A 21,036-nucleotide genomic window follows, 5' to 3' on the forward strand; every position below is an offset into this window, starting at 1 on the left:
GAAAAAATGTGTTTGAAAGAGGGAAATTGCTATAAAGTATTGAGAGTATGCATCATAAAATGAGGCATGTGAAGCTATGCTGTCATTGTTACTAAAAATAAATAAATCTGTTTTAAATGTGATGGCTATTTAGTAGGAACTATTAAGTCTCAAATACTTTTGTGGTCATATTTACTTTTACAAGTAGATTTTGTTAAATGCCCTTCAGTTCAGTTCAGTCCAGTCGCTCAGTCGTGTCCGACTCTCCGCGACCCCATGCATCACAGCACTCCAGGCCTCCCTGTCCATCAACTCCTGGAGTTCACTCAAACTCATGTCCATCAAGTCGGTGATGCCATCCAGCCATCTCATTCTCTGTCGTCCCCGTCTCCTCCCGCCCCCAATGCTTCCCAGCATCAGAGTCTTTTCCAGTGAGTCAATGCCCTTAGGATTATGTTAAATGCTTTTAAGAATATCTGTCATCATTGAGTTACCTATTGGCTTTGAGAATCAGGCAGGTCAAGTCTCTAATTTGGGATTGTTATCAGGGGCACATTAATGATGATAGTAATAATAGTAAGATATTTTGTGCTTGTAGAATTCTATATTATCTCATATTAGCCTCACAATAACCCTGTGCTTTAGAAATGTCACTTGAGGTAAATAAGGCTGCCCTGGTTGCTCCAATGGTAAAGAATCTGCCAGCAGTGTGGGAGACACAGGTTTGATGCCTGGTTTGGGAAAATCCTCTGGAGAAGGGAATGGCAATCCACTCCCGTATACTTGCAAGAGAATTCCATGGATACAGGAGCCTGGTGGGCTGCAGTTCATGGGGTTGCAAAGAGTCAGACACTACTGAGTGACTACACTTTCAAGGGTTAGAAAAGTTAAATTAAAACCATGTGACCAGTAAGTTGAATAGACAGTATATAATCTAAAATTTTGCTTTCACATCTTTTTTTTTTCACCATCAGTATCCCCAAAGCAGTATATATTAAATTAGTTACTTTTCTGTCATGCTTATATTTGACTTGTCAGGATTTCATATTTTAACGAAAAAGAAAAAAACATTTAACTTTAGTTGTGAAGTAGCATCTTTGTTCTTATTTCAGTTTTGATTACCTTATTTCTTTGGATTAAAAGACTAGTATTTGTCATGGTTGCCTGGATATTATTGAAGTGATGGTTTTAATTCAATGGATAGAATTGGTGACTCTCAGAAGGTGAATCGTGCAGCCTTGCTGCAGAGTCCACTTATATCAATGCGGATTGTACCTTAGTAAAGAAAACCAAACATATGTGTGGTCACAACCAATCCTTGTCATTATGCCATGAAAGCCTGGGGATTTGTGATCAAAGCAATGGGCTTATCCTTAACTGTGGTATAACCTCTGGTTGAACCTTTCAAACTTGTATTTTAAGAGATGATACACTACATTTTGACCATGTTACTTACCTCTAAGACCTATCCACCTAATTAAGTGATAAAGATTAAACTTATTGTCAGCAAGTCCAAAGAAAATGTGAATTGTAAATACCTCTGTCTTCTGTCAGTGTTGTTTACTTATCATTTTCCACTGATATTTTAAAGAATTGCTGAACATGTGTTTTTTATCCAGAACTGAATGTTCTGTTCTGATGAATATAAAACATACTTCACTTTGTAAATGTACGTTAGAAGTATTAGAGAGACATAATCTTTGACTCTGTCACTAAATTTCATCTGTCAAAGGAGATAATTCTGAACTGTAATATTTAGTGTTATATAAAGTCATGGTTTTTAGAAAGCTGCTTTTAGGATTTAAATGGAATTCTGCATGTAACTTGAATGTCATTATCATCCATAGTAAAATTTAGGCAGTATATATACTTGTTTCTTTGGTTAGATGTTGGTGTACCTCAGTTGAGTTCAGCTGTTTATTTCCTATTACGAGGATATTCAAATTTCATCAACTGATTTACTTTTGCAGATCTCCTTATAGTGAGATTATAATATGTTTTCAGTATTATACTTACTTTTTACTTAATTGTCTTTAATTGATGATGTCCTTTATACTATATTAGATACTTTATCATAATCTTTCTCTTCAGTTTTAATGTACTGGAAGCATGTGTCCAATTTTAAATTACCTCCTGTTCCATGAATATAGTCTTCTCCAAACCAGCTGAATAGTTCTTCATTGCTCATTGAAAACAAAATGATATATGCATGTTTCAATCTCTGTACCTCTTGTTAAGATATTCTGCTTGTCAGGGCGGTTGTCTTTACCCTCTGCTATTTATCTTTGATTGTAACTATCATTCTTCAATCAGGAGAATGTAACTACCATTCTTCAAGAGGTTTTTACTGAATAAATAAATAAATGTGCCACTTACTCTATCTAGGCTTTGGAGGTATCTCAAGACACATAAAGTCCTTAATCTCCTGGAGCTGTCAATTAGAGGGAGCAATATAGTTTGATGAGTGTTATATTAGGAAAGTACAGTATATTATGTTCTTCCCCCCAGAACTTTCTCTGACAACCCCAACTTTTAGGCATCCTTTTTTTTCTTTTGAATTTCTAGAAGGCTGTTTGTGCATACAACCAGTTTACTCCCAATTAACATATCCTTCCACTGTTTAAGAATTTGCATCTGTGATCTGTAGAGGCGGAGAAGGCAATGGCAAGCCACTCCAGTACTCTTGCCTAGAAAATCCCATGGATGGAGGAGCCTGGTAGGCTGCAGTCCATGGGGTCGCTAGGGGTCGGACACGACTGAGTGACTTCACTTTCACTTTTCACTTTCACACATTGGAGAAGGAAATGGCAACCCACTCCAGTGTTCTTGCCTGGAGAGTCCCAGGACGGGGGAGCCTGGTGGGCTTCCGTCTGTGGGGTCACACAGAGTCGGACACGACTGAAGTGACTTAGCAGCAGCAGCAGCAGATCTGTAGAGGAGAAGTAACACTTACGTCTCCATTTCCCAGATTCTAACACGCTTCTTTGTAGAGTAACAAAGAAGTGAATTTCTTTATGATTGTGATAGCTATATAACGCTTCATATCTATCTAATGCTTACATCAAAGAATATTAAAGAATCAAGTAACGGAAACTTTAAAAAAGTTTTACTCTACTCATAGTGAGTTCTATCATTTTGTTTCCTAGAAATAATTGTGACTGAATATATTAGTACCTTTTTATTATTTAAATACAGTTGACTCTTGACCAACATAGGTTTGAACTGCATGGGTGCACTTATCTCTGGATTTTTTTCAATAGTAAATACTATAGTACTACCCTGTCCAGGATTGGTTGAATCCATGGATTCAGAACCACCTATGCAAGGTACAGAGGAACTGCAGATATGAAATGCCAGTTTGTGCCTGGGTGGAGGGTTGTTGTTGTTCAGTTGCTTTGAGACCCCGTGAACTGCAGCACGCCAGACTTCCCTGTCCTTCACTGTCTCCCCGAGTTTGCTCAGATTCATGTATATTGAGTCAGTGATGCCATCCAACCATCTCATCCTCTGTCGCCCGCTTCTCCTCTTGCTCTCCGTCTTTCCCAACATCAGGGTCTTTTCCAGTGAGCCGGCTCTTCACATCAGGTGAACAAAGTACTGGAACTTCAGCACCAGACCTTCCAGTGAATATTCAGGGTTGATTTCCTTTAGGTTTGATCTCCTTGCAGTCCAGAGGACTCTCAAGAGTCTTCTCCAACACCATAGTTCAAAAGTACCAATTTTTCAGCACTCAGCCTTCTTTCTGGTCCAACTCTCACATCCATACATGACCACTGGAAAAACTGTAGCTTTTACTATATGGACTTTTGTCGGCAGGGTAATGTCGCTGCTTTATAATACACTCTCTAGGTTTGTCATAGCTATTCTTCCAGGGAGCAAGCATCTTTTAATTTTGTGGCTGCAGTCATCATCTGCATTAATTTTGGAGCCCAAGGAAATGAAATCTGACACTGTTTCCACATTTTCCCATTCTATTTGCGATGAAGTGGTAAGGACCAGATGGCATGATCTTTGTTTTCTGAATGTTGAGTTTTAAGCCAGCTTTTTCACTCTCCTATTTCACCTTTGTCTTGAGTCTCTCTTTAGTTCCTCTTTACTTTCTGTCATTAAAGTGGTATCATCTGCATATCTGAGGTTATTGATATTTCTCCCAGCTTGTGATTCATCCACCCTGGCATTTTGCATGATGTACTCTGCATATAAGTTAAATGTGTTTTCCAAGGATCAACTGTATAAATTTAAGTCCGTAACCACTAACTCAAGTATATAAGAAATGTCTTCATTTGAATTCAGATCTTCATATCTGGCTAGTATGAAATTTATTCACAGTCATTAGATGGTTTGGACAAAGGCCTCCTTTCCCACAGCTTGAATGAGATACAGGCTTGTGTGGTACCTAAAAAAATTGGCTTTCACATCTTCAGTTCATCTTTTTCACTAGTAATATATCCTCATTGTTTAGGATGTATGGTCTTTTGGAAGCTGGCAGCTCTGTTGATTATCCAAGCTTGAGTTAAGTATTTGCTGATGCCAGAAGCCCTGGTGCCAAGTGACTCGCTTACCTAAGTGCACCATCATGGAGCATGTGTGCCGGTGGGCAGATTGTTCTGTGTGTAAGGGGGCTTGACTGAAGGAAAGAAGAGAAGCCCAAATCTACCTATACTACACCCACCAAACTGAGTTCTCTTGTGACTGAATTAGCCCTGAAAGATTGCTTTTTTTCTAATTCATATAGAGGCACCATATGAACAAGCTGCAATCCTGATTACTACTTACTATCCCCTAGGTTCCAGACTATCCCCTCCCCTACTCCTTTGACTGACAGAACACTGACTACCAATTTTGAGAAACTTGGTTCCCTAATTCTGGGGAAAATCTCTCTTGTGTTTGATTTCTGTCTTTTAGAAAATACTCACTCTTGACACTGCTTCTCCTGGGCATTTTACATAGTGTCCTGTTTGCTTAGACTTTCACAAAAGACAGAAAACAGGGATGTTTTCAGGAGGCCTCTTCTCTGGACCCTGCAAATATTCTGGAATTGCCTGATAACTGTCTTGAAATTGGAAGGATGTATGGAGTGGGAAATTGAGAAGTAAAAAGTAGAGAAGCATAGCACAGAATTCCCATCCCAATACATTTCAAGTGAAATATGAAGCCTAATTTCTATTGCGTTTATAGTTTTGTTTTTGTTTACGCGTCTGTTTTGTACTGGGGCATAGCCCATTAACACTGTTGTGATAGTTTCAGGTGGGCAGCGAAAGGACTCAGCCATACATATACATGCATCCATTCCCCCGCAAAGGCCCCTCCCATCCAGCCAGCCACACAACAGCGAACAGAGCTCCATTAATTTTTAATTGATAAAGTTTACAGTTTTAGTTTTGAGCATCTTTATAGCATCCTTTATACAAAATTTATAGGGTATCTATCTTTAGTAGGAACTCACAAATAAAGTCTATGGTAATTATGGAAATTGATAAGTTTTTACCTCCCTACCAGCATTATAGAAAAGATACAACTGAAAGTTTAACGTGGTCCAGTCATATCTTTTATTAAAAATTTCTTGTTTGTTTTATATATAATTTTGCTCTATTTTACTTTGAGATAAGTTAACTGAATTTACATTTAGGATAAGGGCTTCCCTGGTGGTTCAGATGCCTGCAATACAGGCAAGACATGTTCAATCCCTGAATCAGGAAGATCCTCTGGAAAAGGAAATGAAAACCCACTCCAGTGTTCTTGCTTGGAGAATTCCATGGACAGAGGAACCTGGTGGGCTACATAATGAACTTATATTGTTAAATAAAATGGGCTATGAACAAAATATAATTCTGTTAATTGAATTTAGAACTTGTAAAAGAACCAATGAAGAGCATTTATGTTTTGAGCAAATATATTTTTGTCAGTTTATTTAGCTAAATAAAATGAGAGATGTAGAAGACAGGAAAAAACATAAAAATATCATAAGAACTTTGGTACTACATAAGAAGAATTAAAGATTTTATTTTTAAGAAAATTGCTGTGAAAGGTCGTTTGTCCCCTTTCTGCTTTCTAGATATGGTCTCAAGAAAGAGTATATTTTTTGTATATTTTTACTGTGTAATATGTATCTCTGATTTATGATGCAGGTGACTGATCTCCCAAATAAAAACTTGGGAGAAACCTAGCATCCAAAATTCAGCCATTATAATTGTTTTGACTCCTAGGAGAATTCCTCCAGAGAAGCATAGTGTGTGTAACAGGCAGAAGAAGGATGACATCCTCTGTGAGTGTTAGGGTGAGGGTAGGGGTACACAAGTATTACCGCATACTTCAGCAAATTGATAGTTATAAAGCGGCATATCCATATATGGGTTAAAAAAATGGCCATGGAATAAGTCGTATCCAGCTCTTTTGTGACCCCATGGACTGTAGCCTGCCAGACTCCTCTCTCCTTGCAATTTCCCAGGCAAAACACTGGAGTGGGTTGCCATTTCCTTCTCCAGGGCATCTTCCTGACCCAGGGATCGAACACAACACCTCCTGCCTTCACAGGCAAGTTCTTTACCACTGAGCCACCATCGGAACGTGTGTGTGTGGGTGGGTGGGTGGGTGTGTGTGTGTGTGCACGCGCGCGCGTGCGCGTGTGTGTGTGCACGTGCGCGTGTGTGTGTATGTATGTAACTTTTTTTCAGGAGAACTAATTTTCTTATGGAAAAATGGAAAGTTTTTGTTTACTTTTTAAAAAAAAGTGCTTAGAATGTATGTTAAAAACATCTTTTAATGTTTAGCACTGTGTATACTATGTAAGTAGAGTCAATGCTTATTTGATGATTAAGTACAGAGGCTTTAACTACATAGAGTTTAATGTCAATCTACATGTTTCTCTAATTTCCAAATTTATCATAAATCAGCTGTATAACCTTACATGAATTGCTTAAGTTCTTTGAGCCTTAGTTGATTCTTTAAATGGCGATGATACCTCACCTTGTAAAATTGTTGTGAAGATTAAATGGGATAAGTTGTTAAGTTTAAATGTGATGTTTATTAAGAGCTTATTTTAGTACTTGACTCATCTCATGCAGTAAATGCTCAAACAAATTGAATGTAGCTTTTTGTTGCATAAAATAGCATATAAATGTCTTTTGTTAGACTTACATGCATCATTTTGGAGAAGAAAATCTTAAAATTTTTGTATGATCACTGTACCATTTTGTTTATGATTAAACTTTTAATAGGATTCTTCCTTTTAAAATTTTTTTGTTAAGTTTAAATGTTTTTCCAGTTAGTGATCGTGTGGTTGCCAGGCATTCAGAGGACAGGGTCATTTCTACCCTGCTTAGTTAATTGTTGTGATTGTAAACGAAGGATGTGCGACTCAAAGTCAGGCAGCATTTCACATGGATGATGGAGGTGATAGTAGCTTAATTCCTGCTGAATTTGTTTTCTTTGCTCTAGTGAATTCATACTGACCTTGTCCAAAATCTGATGACCTCCCTATTTTACTCAACCATTTGGAAAGCCAGGCTGCCATAGCTGGCCCTGAGGGGGTAGCTGAAAGACCACTGAGTCACTGACCCATGTCAAGACTGGATTTCAAGTCTGATCTGCAGGACCTCTGAAATAATTATACATGGGGCTTATTGTACTCAAAAACCTAACTGGTTGCATTTTTGTGCTTATTAAGTATCTTGTTAAAGTGTGTTTTAGATGTCCTTATTTAAGTCATATTTAATTTACTATTTCTCATGCGCATCATTTTCTAGACTAATTATAAATTTTTATCTTTTATCAGAGTTAGTACCTTCAAACTAAACTTGAATGTTTTGAAATGTGAGCAAAATATATTATTCCACCCTGGCTAACTTCATTGAATATCTTTCTGGTTCATGATGGACCAAAGCTTTTTAATGTTTATAAAGATTTTGGTTTTTTATGGCAAAAATTCCGTATACCTAAACAAAAAATCTAGTTTAAGTCATTGTTAATATTGTGGCATGTTAATCTCTGTTTATAGGTTTTCTAACCTCAAATGTTATTCAAATGTTGGTATTTTAAGGGTTTTGAGGTTATAAGAATTGTCATAAGGAAAGCATATGACCAGCCAGTAAGGTGTTTTTATAGATTTGATTGCATGTGATCAATCAAATGCTTTGTGGTAGAGCTAGGATATGAAAAGAGAAAAAAATTTTCTATGTTCATTTTGTTCCTCTGCATAATAGGAAATGTTTGGCTTTTTATAAATACCTTCAATTTTCTACAGTTTATAATATGACTTTGTCTTTTATTTTTGTATAGGAGTTGATCCCTGAATTTTATTATCTCTCTGAGATGTTTGTCAACTTCAATAATTATAATCTTGGAGTAATGGATGATGGGACAGTAGTGTCTGATGTTGAACTTCCTCCTTGGGCCAAAACCTCAGAAGAATTTGTTCGCATAAACAGATTGGTAAGTTGGAATGATCTACTCTATCTGTCATGAAACTTTTCTCAAAGTGTATTTCGTGTGTTGGTATAATCATTAACCCTTACTCTTCTGAACAAACCTGTAGTTGATAGGGATAACTGAAAGTGACATGATAGTTCATAAATCTCTGTATATACTTTATAAAATCTTATTGACGTGAAAGGTATAATGGTTTCTTTTATGCAGTATTTAGGCTACTTTTATATGAATATGATGATTCAAGATTATAAGTGAAAGTTACAAGTGAATTTCTTAGAGAATGCTGTGCTTTTTCAAACTTGAGTTTCTTGTACCATTAGAAGTACATAATTCTGTGTTCCAGGTTAGAAGGCCATTGAGCATTTTGATAATAGAAATAAGATTTTCAAATTATAACCTATATCTATTTTTGAAGAAAATTTCATGTAATATTTAGAATAGGAAAACTTTAAAATTTAAAACTGTGCTTGCAGAACACTCTTAAGAATCCTCCAGTGGACTCTTTAATGTCCCGTGTTTTATGGGTTCTAGATTATTCTATGAAAAACTAATATGAATTTTCCTTTTTACCCTTAACTTTCATAAATGTTGGGAATCAGGAAGCCATATTCTCAGTTTTTTTAAAGTAGTATCTTTATCATATTTCATACTAAAAATTGAATGTGAATTTCATTGTGTTTTTAATTTACACCAAAATAAAAATGTTTTTTGTTTTTTTTGGGAGGGTACCACTAAGACAGTGGGCACTAAGAGTGGGCATCAGAGGGCAGACAGACTGAAACCACAGTCACAGAAAACTAGCCAGTCTGATCACATGGACCACAGCCTTGTCTAGTTCAATGGAACTAGGAGCCAGGCCGTGTGGGGCCACCCAGCACAGATGGGTCATGGTGGAGAGTTCTGACAAAATGTGGTCACTGGAGAAGGGAATGGAAAACCACTTCAGTATCCTTGCCTTGAGAACCCCACTAACAGTATGAAAAGACAAAAAGATCGGACACTGAAAGATGAACTCCCCCGGTCAGTAGCTGCCCAGTATGCTACAGGAGATCAGTGGAGAAATAACTCCAGAAAGAATGAAGAGACAGAGCCAAAGCAAAAACAACACCCAGTTGTGGGTGTGACTGGTGGGAAGCAAGGTCCGATGCTGTAAAGAGCAATACTGCATAGGAACCTGGAATGTTAGGTGCATGAATCAAGGCAAATTGGAAGTGGTCAACAGGAGACGGCAAGAGTGAATGTCGACATTCTAGGAATCAGCACTGGAATGGGTGAATTTAACTCAGATGACCATTGTATCTACTACTGTGGGCAGGAATCCCTTAGAAGAAATGGAGTAGCCACCATAGTCTACGAAAGAGCCTGAAATGCAGTACTTTAATGAGGTCTCAAAAATGACAGAATGATCTCTGTTTCCAAGGTAAACCATTCAGTATCACGGTAATCCAAGTCTATGCCTCAACCAGTAATGCTGAAGAAGCTGAAGTTGAATGGTTCTATGAAGACCTACAAGACCTTTTAAAATTAACACCCCCAAAAGATGTCCTTTTCATTATAGGGGACTGGAATGCAAAAGTAGGAAATCAATAAACACCTGGAGTAACAGGCAAATTTGGCCTTGGAGCATGGAATGAAGCAGGGCAAAGGCTAATAGAGTTTTGTCAAGAGAATGCACTGGTCATAACAGACACCCTTTTCCAACAACACAAGAGAAGACTCTACACTTGGACATCACCAAATGGCCAACACCGAAATCAGATTGATTATATCCTTTGCAGCCAAAGATGGAGAAGCTCTATACAGTCAGCAAAAACAAGACTGGGAGCTGATTTTTGGCTCAGATCATGAACTCCTTATTGCCAAATTCAGACTTAAATTGAAGAAAGTAGGGAAAACCACTAGACCATTCAGGTATGACCTAAATCAGATCCATTATGATTATACAGTAGAAGTAAGAAATAGATTTAAGGGACTAGATCTGATAGATAGAGTGCCTGATGAGCTCTGGACGGAGGTTCGTGACATTGTACAGGAGACGGGGACCAAGACCATCCCCATGGAAAAGAAATGCAAAAAAGAAAAATGGCTGTCTGAGGAGGCCTTACAAATAGCTGTGAAAAGAAGAGAAGCGAAAAGCAAAGGAGAAAAGGAAAGATATAAGCATCTGAATGCAGATTTCCAAAAAATAGCAAGTAGAGATAAGAAAACCTACTTAAGTGATCATTGAAAAGAAATAAAGGAAAACAATAGAATGGAAAAGACTAGACTAGAGATCTCTTCAAGAAAATTGGAGATACCAAGGGAACATTTCATGCAAAGATGGGTTCAATATAGGACAGAAATGGTATGGACCTAATGGAAGCAGAAGATTAAAAAAAGACCTTCATGACCCAGATAATCACAATGGTGTGATCACTCACCTAGAGCCAGACATCCTGGAATGTGAAGTCAAGTGGACCTTAGAAAGCATCAGTATGAGCAAAGCTAGTGGAGGTGATGAAATTCCAGTTGAGCTATTTCAAATCCTAAACGTTGATGCTGTGAAAGTGCTGCACTCAATATGCCAGCAAATTTGGAAAACTCAGCAGTGGCCACAGGACTGGAAAAGGTCAGTCTTCATTCCAATCCCAAAGAAAGGCAATGCCAAAGAATGCTCAAACTACCACACGTCATCTCACACTCTAGTAAAGTCATGCTCAAAATTCTCCAAGCCAGCCTTCAGCAATACATGAACCGTGAACTTCCAGATGTTCAAGCTGGTTTTAGAAAAGGCAGAGGCACCAGAGATCAAATTGCCAACATCTGCTGGATCATCAAAAAAGCAAGAGAGTTCCAGAAAAACATCTATTTCTGCTTTATTGACTATGCCAAAGCCTTTGACTGTGTGGACCACAACAAACTGGAAAATTCTGAAAGAGATGGGAATCCCAGACCACCTGACCTGCCTCTTGAGAAGCCTGTATGCAGGTCAGGAAGCAACAGTTAGAACTGGACATGGAACAAATAGACTGGTTCCAAATAGGAAAAGGAGTACATCAAGGATGTATATTGTCACCCTGCTTATTTAACTTCTATGCAGAGTACATCATGAGGAACGCGGGGCTGGAAGAAGCACAAGCTGGAATCAAGATTGCCGGGAGAAATATCAATAACCTCAGATATGCAGATGACACCACCCTTATGGCAGAAAGTGAAGAAGAACTAAAGAGCCTCTGATGAAAGTGAAAGAGGAGAGTGAAAAGGTTGGCTTGAAGCTCAACATTCAGAAAACTAAGATCATGGCATCAGGTTCCATCACTTCATGGGAAATAGATGGGGAAACAGTGGAAACAGTGGCTGACTTTATTTTCTTGAGCTCCAAAATCATTGCAGATGGTGATTGCAGCCATGAATTCACAAGACACTTAACTCCTTGGAAGGAAAGTTATGACCAACCTAGACAGCATATTAAAAAGCAGAGATATTACTTTGTCAACAAAGTTCTGTCTAGTCAAAGGTATGGTTTTTCCAGTAGTCTTGTATGGATGTGAGAGTTGGTCTGTAAAGAAAGCTGAGCGCCGAACAATTTTGCTTTTGAACTGTGGCATTGTAGTAGACTCTTGAGAGTCCCTTGGACAGCAAGGAGATCCAACCAGTCCATCATAAAGGAGATCAGTCCTGAGTGTTCATTGGAAAGACTGATGTTGAAGTTGAAACTCCGATACTTTGGCCATCTGGTACAAAGAGCTGACTCATTTGAGAAGACCCTGATGCTGAGAAAGATTGAGGGAATGAGGAGAAGGGGACAACAGAGGATGAGATGGTTGGATGGGATCAATGTCTCAATGGACTTGAGTTTGAGTAAACTCCAGGAGTTGGTGATGGACAGGGAGGCCTGGCGTGCTGTGGTCCATGGGGTTGCAAAGTGTCGGACATGACTGAGCGACTGAACTGAACTGAACTGAAAACAAAAATAATTTTATTTTTGTTTTCTTGATGCCTTTTCTTACTTTATCTACCAACAATTACATTTTAGTCCTGTATTCTAGATCCTATTTGTAATCTTGCTTTTATTGAAATTTCACATTTTATATATACTGGAAGCAATGCAGATGGAGTGGAAAGAACGTAGGCTTTGACATTAGACTAGTTTTCCTAATCATGGATCACATTGCTGGTTATGGGACATTAAGCAGTTTAACCTTTCTGAAACTTCGTTTCTTCACTGAAATGTGAAAATTATTTGTATAAAGCTAGAATTATTAAAATATCATGAGTTTTCTCTGGCTTATAGGAAACATTCAGTAAATAGCACCTAACATTATTCTATCACAGTCTTAAGGTATCTGTTGCATTTTGGTTTACCTCACACATTTTTCAAGATTTTCAAGTTACTATAATTAAAATAGAAGCCCTAGACAAAGCTTAGTTCTGAAAGATGTGAAAGGAATGCTAAACTTTTAAATGTGGCAACTATCATTGTGCGATTTTTTTTTTTTAACCCCCTTCAGCAGTGCCTGTATGTCAGTAGAAGGTACAGTGATTCTGTAGTTTTTGGGGTGGGGGGGTGAGTTTGTTTTTGCTTACAATTATTTTCTGCATTTACAAAGCACATTTATTAGGTTTAATTGACATACCATAAAAGCCACCTTTTAAAAAGTTCTCAATTCAAGGAGTTTTAGTAAATTTATAGAATTGTGCAAGCATCAGCACAGTCAGCTCACATCACTCCAAAACGTTCCCTTCTTTATGTGTGCTCCCAGTCACAGTTCTCGGCAATCACTGATTCTGTCTCTACAGCTCTTCTGTTTCTAGAAATCTTACATAGACAGAAACCTAAGGAGTGTCGTCCTTTTGTACCTGGCTCTCTTACTGAGCCGGATGTTCTTGAGACTCGTGGTGTTGTGCATATTCTTTGGGTTGCTGCATAGTATCCCTTTGTATACATAGTAAGATATTTTGTTTATTTACCAGCTTATAGATATTTGGCTTTTTTCCAGTTTTAGGCTATTAAGAATATTTGCATATGTCTTCGAGTCGATACCTGTTTTCATTTATCTTGAACAGATTCCTAGGAGTTTTAATTCCTGAGTCATATGATAAGAATAGGGCTTCCCAGGTGGTGCAGTGGTAAAGAATCTGCCTGCCAGTGCAGGAGACGTGGATTTGATCCCTGGGTCGGGAAGATTCCCTGGAGTAGGAAATGGCAACCTGTTCCAGTACACTTGCCTGGAAAATCCCATGGACAAGGAACCTGGCAGACTACCTTCCATGTGGTTGCTCAGAGACAGACATGACTGACTGACCACATGCACGCGTGATAAGAATATATTTACTGTTTTGCATTCCCATCAACAGCATGTGAAGTTGCAAAGATCTGTAATTGTCAATGTTTTTTACGTTAGCTCTTCAGTGATTCATTGTGATTTAATTTGTGTTTCAGTAATGACTAACTGTGTTGACCATCTTTTCACAGGCTTATTTTCTACTCATATATTCTTTGGTGAACTATATATTCAAATCTTTTGCCTGTTTTTTAATTGTGTTGTATGTCTTTTTATTATTTTGTTGTAAGACATCTTTATGTGGTCCCCATAAAAGTTCTTTTTCCGACATATGTTTTGCAGATCTTTTTCTCAAAGTTTGTGGCTTGTCTTTTGCTTTTTAATGGTTCCTTCTGAATCACCATTTTGAATGAATATTTTTGTTAACTGTTTGGTAGATATAAGATAATATTTATATAATATTTGAAAGATATAAACAGTCATTCCCATTCTTGAGAAATATATCCCTTAGAAAAATTGAAATCATGTTGTGATCATTACTGAAACATTTTTTTCTCAATTTAAACTTTTAAGTCTCAAGGGAACCATTTCTCTATTAACTCATTAATTAATCATTGCCATATTTAGTATGACTAAAAATACAAAGAAATTTGTTAAAGTATTTGCTTTTAAAAAGGTCTAAGAAGCAGAAACATTTGAATAAATTATATTTAAAGCTCTTCAGTAATATTTTGACAATTAAGGAAATATGATTATATAAAGTAAGGTAAGCCACTGTCCTGACAGTACCCTCACCCCTATTCAGACTGCTCTCTCCTCAGAAAAACCAGGTCTATTTGGAACAAGTCTTCCAAGGGCACAGAGGAAAAGAAGGTGGCCGCTTACCAAATTGTTTTTCATTAAAGTTTCGGTTTTGCCTACTCATGCTCTAAACTTAGATATGATTATGAAATTTAGTATAAAGTAGTGTTTAATAATACTAGTTGCACATATATTATCACTTAAATAAGTAAGTGTTAGTCATTCAGTCGTGTCTCTTTGAGACCACATGGGCTGTAGGCTGCCAGGCTCCTCTGTCCATGGGATTCTCCAGGTAAGAATACTGGAGTGGGTTGCCATTTCCTTCTCCAAGGCGATCTTCCCAACCTAGGGATTGAACCTTGGTTGTCTGCATGGCAGGTGGATTCTTCAGCGTCTGAGCCACCAAGGAAGTCTATTATAACTTATTATTGAATTATTAAACATTTGTCCCAGCGATTCCTCTTCCTGCGAACTTGACAGATGTCTTCATAATTTAGGCTCTGAATAAGCTTATATTTGTAACAGAGCTCATAAAAATTCACTGCAAATTAAATTCAGACATTTTATAGTACAATATTTACATCTCTGATAATTTTAACTCCTAATTAGGAAAGTACTTGATTTTTCTCACATGTGTCTTTATGAAAGAATTTAATAACTCATTCATTCTTTCAAAAATATTTATTTTGCACCTATGAAGAGCAAAGCTTTCCTGCAGTGCAGTTCATAGCGACTCGTTTTAAAGTTTTCTGTTGACTCTCTGTGACTAAACTGTTAGTACGGTGTTTTATGTGTCTGTTAGCATGCTATCACATAAGGGTTTTATCCCCCTCCTCTTTGGGGTTTACCTCTTCAAGTCCACAGATTTTATGCAATGATTGTAGCTCATGAAATGCATACTACTTTGATCTGTGACCTTTTTGTGGTGCTAATCGGGTTCCTGATATCATTATACCTTACTCATTAATCATATTTCCTGCAGCCCGTCAGGCAGCCAGACAGAGCAAGTCCCTGTTTTCAGCCCTCTGTTGGCAGGTTTCTGCTTTTCCAGATTATTACAGACGATACTTTGGCTTCTCATAGTCAGAGCCACATCAAGCTGTGTGTTACAATTAAAGTCAGATGGTCCTCAGGTTGAACAGGGATATAGTGTTGCAGCTGTCTCTCTTCCTGGAACAAACCCGCACCAAGAACAGATGATCTATAGGACAGTGAATAATAACAGATTGCACAGTACTCCATTGGTAGCAGGGGATCCCAGATTTAATTAACTGATACTCATTTTAAGATACCCAGCACGTCTTTTTTTTAAATATTTGGTTGCTCAGATATTATCTCAAGGGAATAGAATATTTTTAGGAGCATGATTCTGATGTTGGACAGTAACCCTACATTTTCTTTTCTTTTTTTTTGGAGGACTCTAACTGCTACCTCACCTAACCATGTTACTCCTTAGAGCTTTCTGTAGGTAGTAAAGATCTAAATAAGAATTACTGAATTGGCTAATGTGTTGAATGTATATATAGAATCCTGTGTATTTTAGAAGGAAAACTCTCAGAGGTCTGATTATTCTTTCAGGTATATAAATTAAATTTTCTTTGTTCTGAAGAGTTGGAATCAAGGAAAAGCCAAAGCGGTCTTAACTACATCCCAGAGAGTGGTCTGTGTTATTTAATATTACCTAGATCAGGAAAAAAAAATATTCCAAATGCTGTTTCAGAAATATAAATGAGAAACAGGCCTTCATACTTTCAAATAATATAAAAATGTATGAGTTCAGACTGCTCATCATTTATCTCATGATATAATGTCAATGTTATGGACCTGTATTACACTGCCTCTTAGAACCCTTGAGTTTTAAGTTGAATAAGAGACATGAGACATAATAAGGAAACCATTTTCTCAGCAGTAATGTTACTTTAAAAGTTTATAGAAGTTGGTGAAGTGGAGCATTTTGTTTTAGCTACAGGATGTATAGTTTATTCAAGTAATAATAGTAATTTGTTCGTTTAACCAGTACTTACTAAGTTGCCTGTTTGTGTACCAGCACTGTTAGTTAGACTCAGTGAACCAGACAGATAGGATCTGTACCCTTTGGAGATTACTTCCTATTTGATAACTTAGGTTGTTGAAACAGAAAGCTTTTCAAAGCTGAGAGGTGGCATAATTTAATAAAGGACATCCTCTATTGATGAATTGTCCTCAGGTTACCAGTTAGAATCCCATTTGCTTTTGTGTGTCTTCTGTAGCTTCTGTCTTTCCTACTGTGTCATAAAAGTGACATGAGTTGTCACTTTCTTGAAAAGGTAAAGAAAAATAAAGTGAGTATGTTATCTTCTTTCCAATGATACATGGACAGATTAAAAGTTATTTTTATATTGTTTTCTAAGAGAAAAATTAAAATTTCCTATTTTATTTCACCACCTACCTTGTCTTTTCCTATCTATTGCTAAAATTTAAGTCTATTGAGGGTAAACCTTCATAGATCTTATGTATGTGAATGAACTTGGTCAGTCTTTTCTAACTTTTAAGAACACTGACTAGGAAACATTTTTTTTAAAACAAAAAATGTTTTGTTTAAAAAACAAAATTTTTTTAAACAAGTTTTTTAGAATACAGATTCTAGAAGCTAACTTTTTTTTTTCCATACTGTTCCTTTTCCAGTTGTCTTTTATTTTCCACATTGATAATGATGTAGCAAAGAATATAAGTTGTCAGAGCAATATAGTTTGTAATAATTATTCTCAACTATGGGCATATCCTTTCCTCCACCTCCCTTATTGGATCTAAATCCTGGGAGGATGGGGACAGATTTTTATTAATAGTTTTTCAATCTAAAGCTATTATTGTTTGGTTTGCCTTTCATCCTGTTATGTAAATTATTGTTATATATAGTTCAAAAAGAACACCTAAATAAGTGGGGGGAAAAAGATGTATTGTGTTGATAGATTAATTCTCTAATGTATTTATAAATTCACTATAGAATCCAGTCCAAGTTCCAATAGAATTGTTTTGTTTTGTTGGAATGTGAAAACCTGATTGCAGAGGCCAAAAGACCAATTATAGCCAAAATCTTTTCTGAAAGCAGAACAGATTTCAGAGGGACTTGTTTTACTATATATCAATAGTTATTATAAAGCTGTAGTAATTATGAAAAATTAGGGAAAGGAGACTAATAAAACTGAACAGAGAACCCAGAAACAGACAAGGGTATATAAAGAAATTTCATCTGTCATAGAGTTGGTATTACAGATCTGTGGGGAAAGGAAGGACTTGTCAACTTAGATGCTGAGATAAATAGTAATTTTGTGTTGATTTACAAGGGCTGCCACAAAGTGGCACAAATAATGGGTGGCTTAACGAACAGGAACATGTTGTCTCGGTTCTGGAGACTGGAAGTCTGAAATCATAGTTCTACAAGGTTGGTTCCTTCTTAGGTGGAGGAAGGATCAGATCTAGATCTCTTGATGGCTTGTTTTTAACTGTGTTCTCCTTACATCTCTGAACATCATCCTCCCTTTATGCGTGTCTGTCTGTGTATCTGAATTTTCCCTTTTAAAAAGGGCTCCAGTTATATTGGGTTAGGGATACACCCTACTCCAGTATGACCTCATCTTAACATAAATAACTTCATGTGTAATGGCCCTATTTCCAAATCAGGTCACATTCTGAATTACTGGAAAGTTAGAATTTCAACAAATAAATTGTGGGGGATACTGTTCAACCCATAACAGATATTAATATGGAAAAAATGTTAGGACCTTATATCAAAAATGAAAATTAAAATATATTAAGGCTTTGCACCCCAAAGATTTGAAAGAGACATATGTACCCCAGTGTTCATTGTAGCACTATTTACACTAGGACATGGAAGCAACCTAGATGTCCATCAGTAGATGAATGGATAGGGAGTTGTGGTGCATATACTCAATGGAATATTACTCAGCTATAGAACGGAATGCATCTGAGTCGGTTCTAATGAGGTGGATGAAACTGGACCCTATTACAGTGAGCGAAGTCAGTCAGAAAAAGAAAGACAAATACTGTGTATTAATGCATATATATGGAATTTAGAAAGATGTTACTGATGATCCTACATGCAGGGTAGGAAAGGAGACACAGATGTAAAGAACAGACTTTTGGACTCAGTGGGAGAAAGCAAGGGTGGGATGATTTGAGAGAATATCACTGAAATATGTACGTTACCATGTGTAAAACAGATGACCAGAGCAAATTTGATGCATGAATCAGGTCACCCTAAGGTGCTCTGGGACAACCCAGAGGGATGGGGTGGGGATGGAGATGGGAGGGCAGTTCAGGAAGGGGGGACACATGTATACCTGTGGCCGATTCATGTTGATGTATGGCAAAAACCATCACAATATTGTAATTATCCTCCAATTAAATTTAAAAATAAAATATATTGATGCTTTAAAAATGAAATAATAATAATTTAACAGAAAAACAAAAAGTCAAAATTAGAAACTTTTAGAAATTAACACAAGAGGAATTCTTTGTGAACTTGGAACAGTTGAAAGCTTTTCAAACAAGAAACAAAAAATAAAATATGATCCATTGCATTAGTTGATTTTTGGATGTTAAACCAACCTTGCATTCCTTGAGTATATTACCTTTGGATGATGTAAATTCTTTTGATGTATACTGCAATTTTTGTTGTTAACATTTGTTGAGAAATTACTATTTGGGAAGTCTTGTTTGTCTATATTCATGAGGAATATTGAGGTGTAGTCAATACTTTGGCCACCTCATGCGACGAGTTGACTCACTGGAAAAGACTCTGATGCTGGGAAAGGTTGGGGGCGGGAGGAGAAGGGGACGACCGAGAATGAGATGGCTGGATGGCATCATCGACTCTGTGGACATGAGTTTGAGTGAACTCCGGGAGTTGGTGATGGACAGGGAGGCCTGGCGTGCTGTGATTCATGGGGTCGCGGAGAGTCAGACACAACTGAGCGACTGAACTGAACTGAACTGAACTTTCTTATAATATGTTTTTATGATTTTAATGTCAGGATTTATATTAGCCTCACATAATGAGAGAGCGCAAAGTGTTCCCTTTTCTGTTTTCTGAAAGACTTTTTAAGAGATTGCTATTATTTCTTCTTTACATGTTTGATTGGAGTCAGCTGTTGACATCATCAGGACATTAACTTGTGTGTGTGGTGTGGAGATTTTAAATTACCAAATCATTTTTTACTTGTTATAGGTTTATTCAGAGTCTTGAATTTTTTCTTGAATCAGTTTCAGCAGTTTGTGTCTTTCTAGGCATTTGGCCATTTAGCCTAAGTTGTCTATTTTACTGGTATAAAGTTGTTCATCATGTGCCTTATAATTTGTATTTCTCTAAGTTTGGTAGTAGTATTACCTCATTTATTCCTGATTTTTTTGTAGGTTGTATTTATTTTTCTTAATCAGTCTTGCTAACACTTTGTCGGTTTTATTGACGTTTTCTTATAACTTACATGTCATTTCATTATTTTTTCTCTACTGTGTATCTGTTTTTCCTTTCATTGGATTTTCACTCTAATAATAATCTTTTTTTCCTTTTGCTTGCTTTGGATTTGGTTTACTCTTTTACTAGATTCTTAATTTGAGAAAATAGTGTGTTATTGTTACTTAAAAGAACTTTTTTTAAATATGGTGAATTTAGTATTGTGTTAATTTCTGCTGTACAGAAAGGTGAGGGTGGGATGGATTCCTCATGAGTTTGATCTCTTGGTCAGGAATATCCCCTGGAGAAAGTAATGGCAACCCACTCCAGTATTCTGGCCTGGGAAATCCTATGGACAGAGGAGCCTGGCAGGCTACAGTCCACAGGGTTGCAGAGAGTCAGACACGGATGAATAAGCACATGAGCACACCTTATTTTCTAACATTAGCTTTTACGGTTACAAATTTCTCTTTATGAACTATCTTTGCCACATCCCGTAAGTTTTGATCTTTTGTTTGCTTATTTTCATTCATCTCACAATATTTTATAATTTCCCTTTGATTTCCTTTCTGACTCATGGGTTTTTCAGAAGTATACTGCTTAGTTTCTAAATATTTGTGGATTTCCCAAATTTCCTTCTGCTTTTCATTTCTAATTTAATCTTACTGTGATCAGAGAATATACTTGTGTGATTTCTGTTGTTTTAAGTGTAATGAGACTTGCTTTGTGATCTAGTATATTGTCGATGTTAGAGAATTCTCCATTTGCTTTCGAGAAGAATGGGTATTCTGCCATTGAGGAGTATTCTATAGATGCCAGTTTATCAAATTTTTTATGTTTGTACCTTTGCTCATTTTGGCTATTTCCATTAATTTTTGCTAGTTCAATGTTGAAATTCCCAAATGGTATTTTCAGTACAGTTTTTTACTTGATGTATTTTTTTGGATCTTGTTTTTACATAAATATATTAGTATCCTATGCCTGCTATACTGAACTGCCATCAACTTAGTGGCTTAAAAGAATAAAATTTATTCTCTCATGGTTTTAGAAACCAGAAGTACAAAATCAATATTATACTCCCTTCAGAAGATCTCTGCCTTTGTCCTCACATTG

General features: G+C 36.8%; 1 protein-coding gene across 3 annotated transcripts in view; it reads left to right on the forward strand.

Moving 5' to 3' along the window:
• LRBA (LPS responsive beige-like anchor protein) overlaps window positions 1–21,036 on the forward strand; it is a 777,374-nt gene that overhangs the window by 599,089 nt on the left and 157,249 nt on the right. For all 3 annotated transcript variants that reach the window (XM_055405330.2, XM_055405331.2, XM_088827977.1), the window contains exon 47: window positions 8,257–8,409. In XM_055405330.2, coding sequence (XP_055261305.2) covers window positions 8,257–8,409 — 153 coding nt within the window. The remainder of the gene's footprint in view (window positions 1–8,256; window positions 8,410–21,036) is intronic.

The sequence above is a fragment of the Moschus berezovskii genome, chromosome 19 (assembly GCF_049115385.1).
Source record: "Moschus berezovskii isolate FMDL1 chromosome 19, NW_MosBer_1.0, whole genome shotgun sequence".
Classification (NCBI taxonomy): domain Eukaryota; kingdom Metazoa; phylum Chordata; class Mammalia; order Artiodactyla; family Moschidae; genus Moschus; species Moschus berezovskii.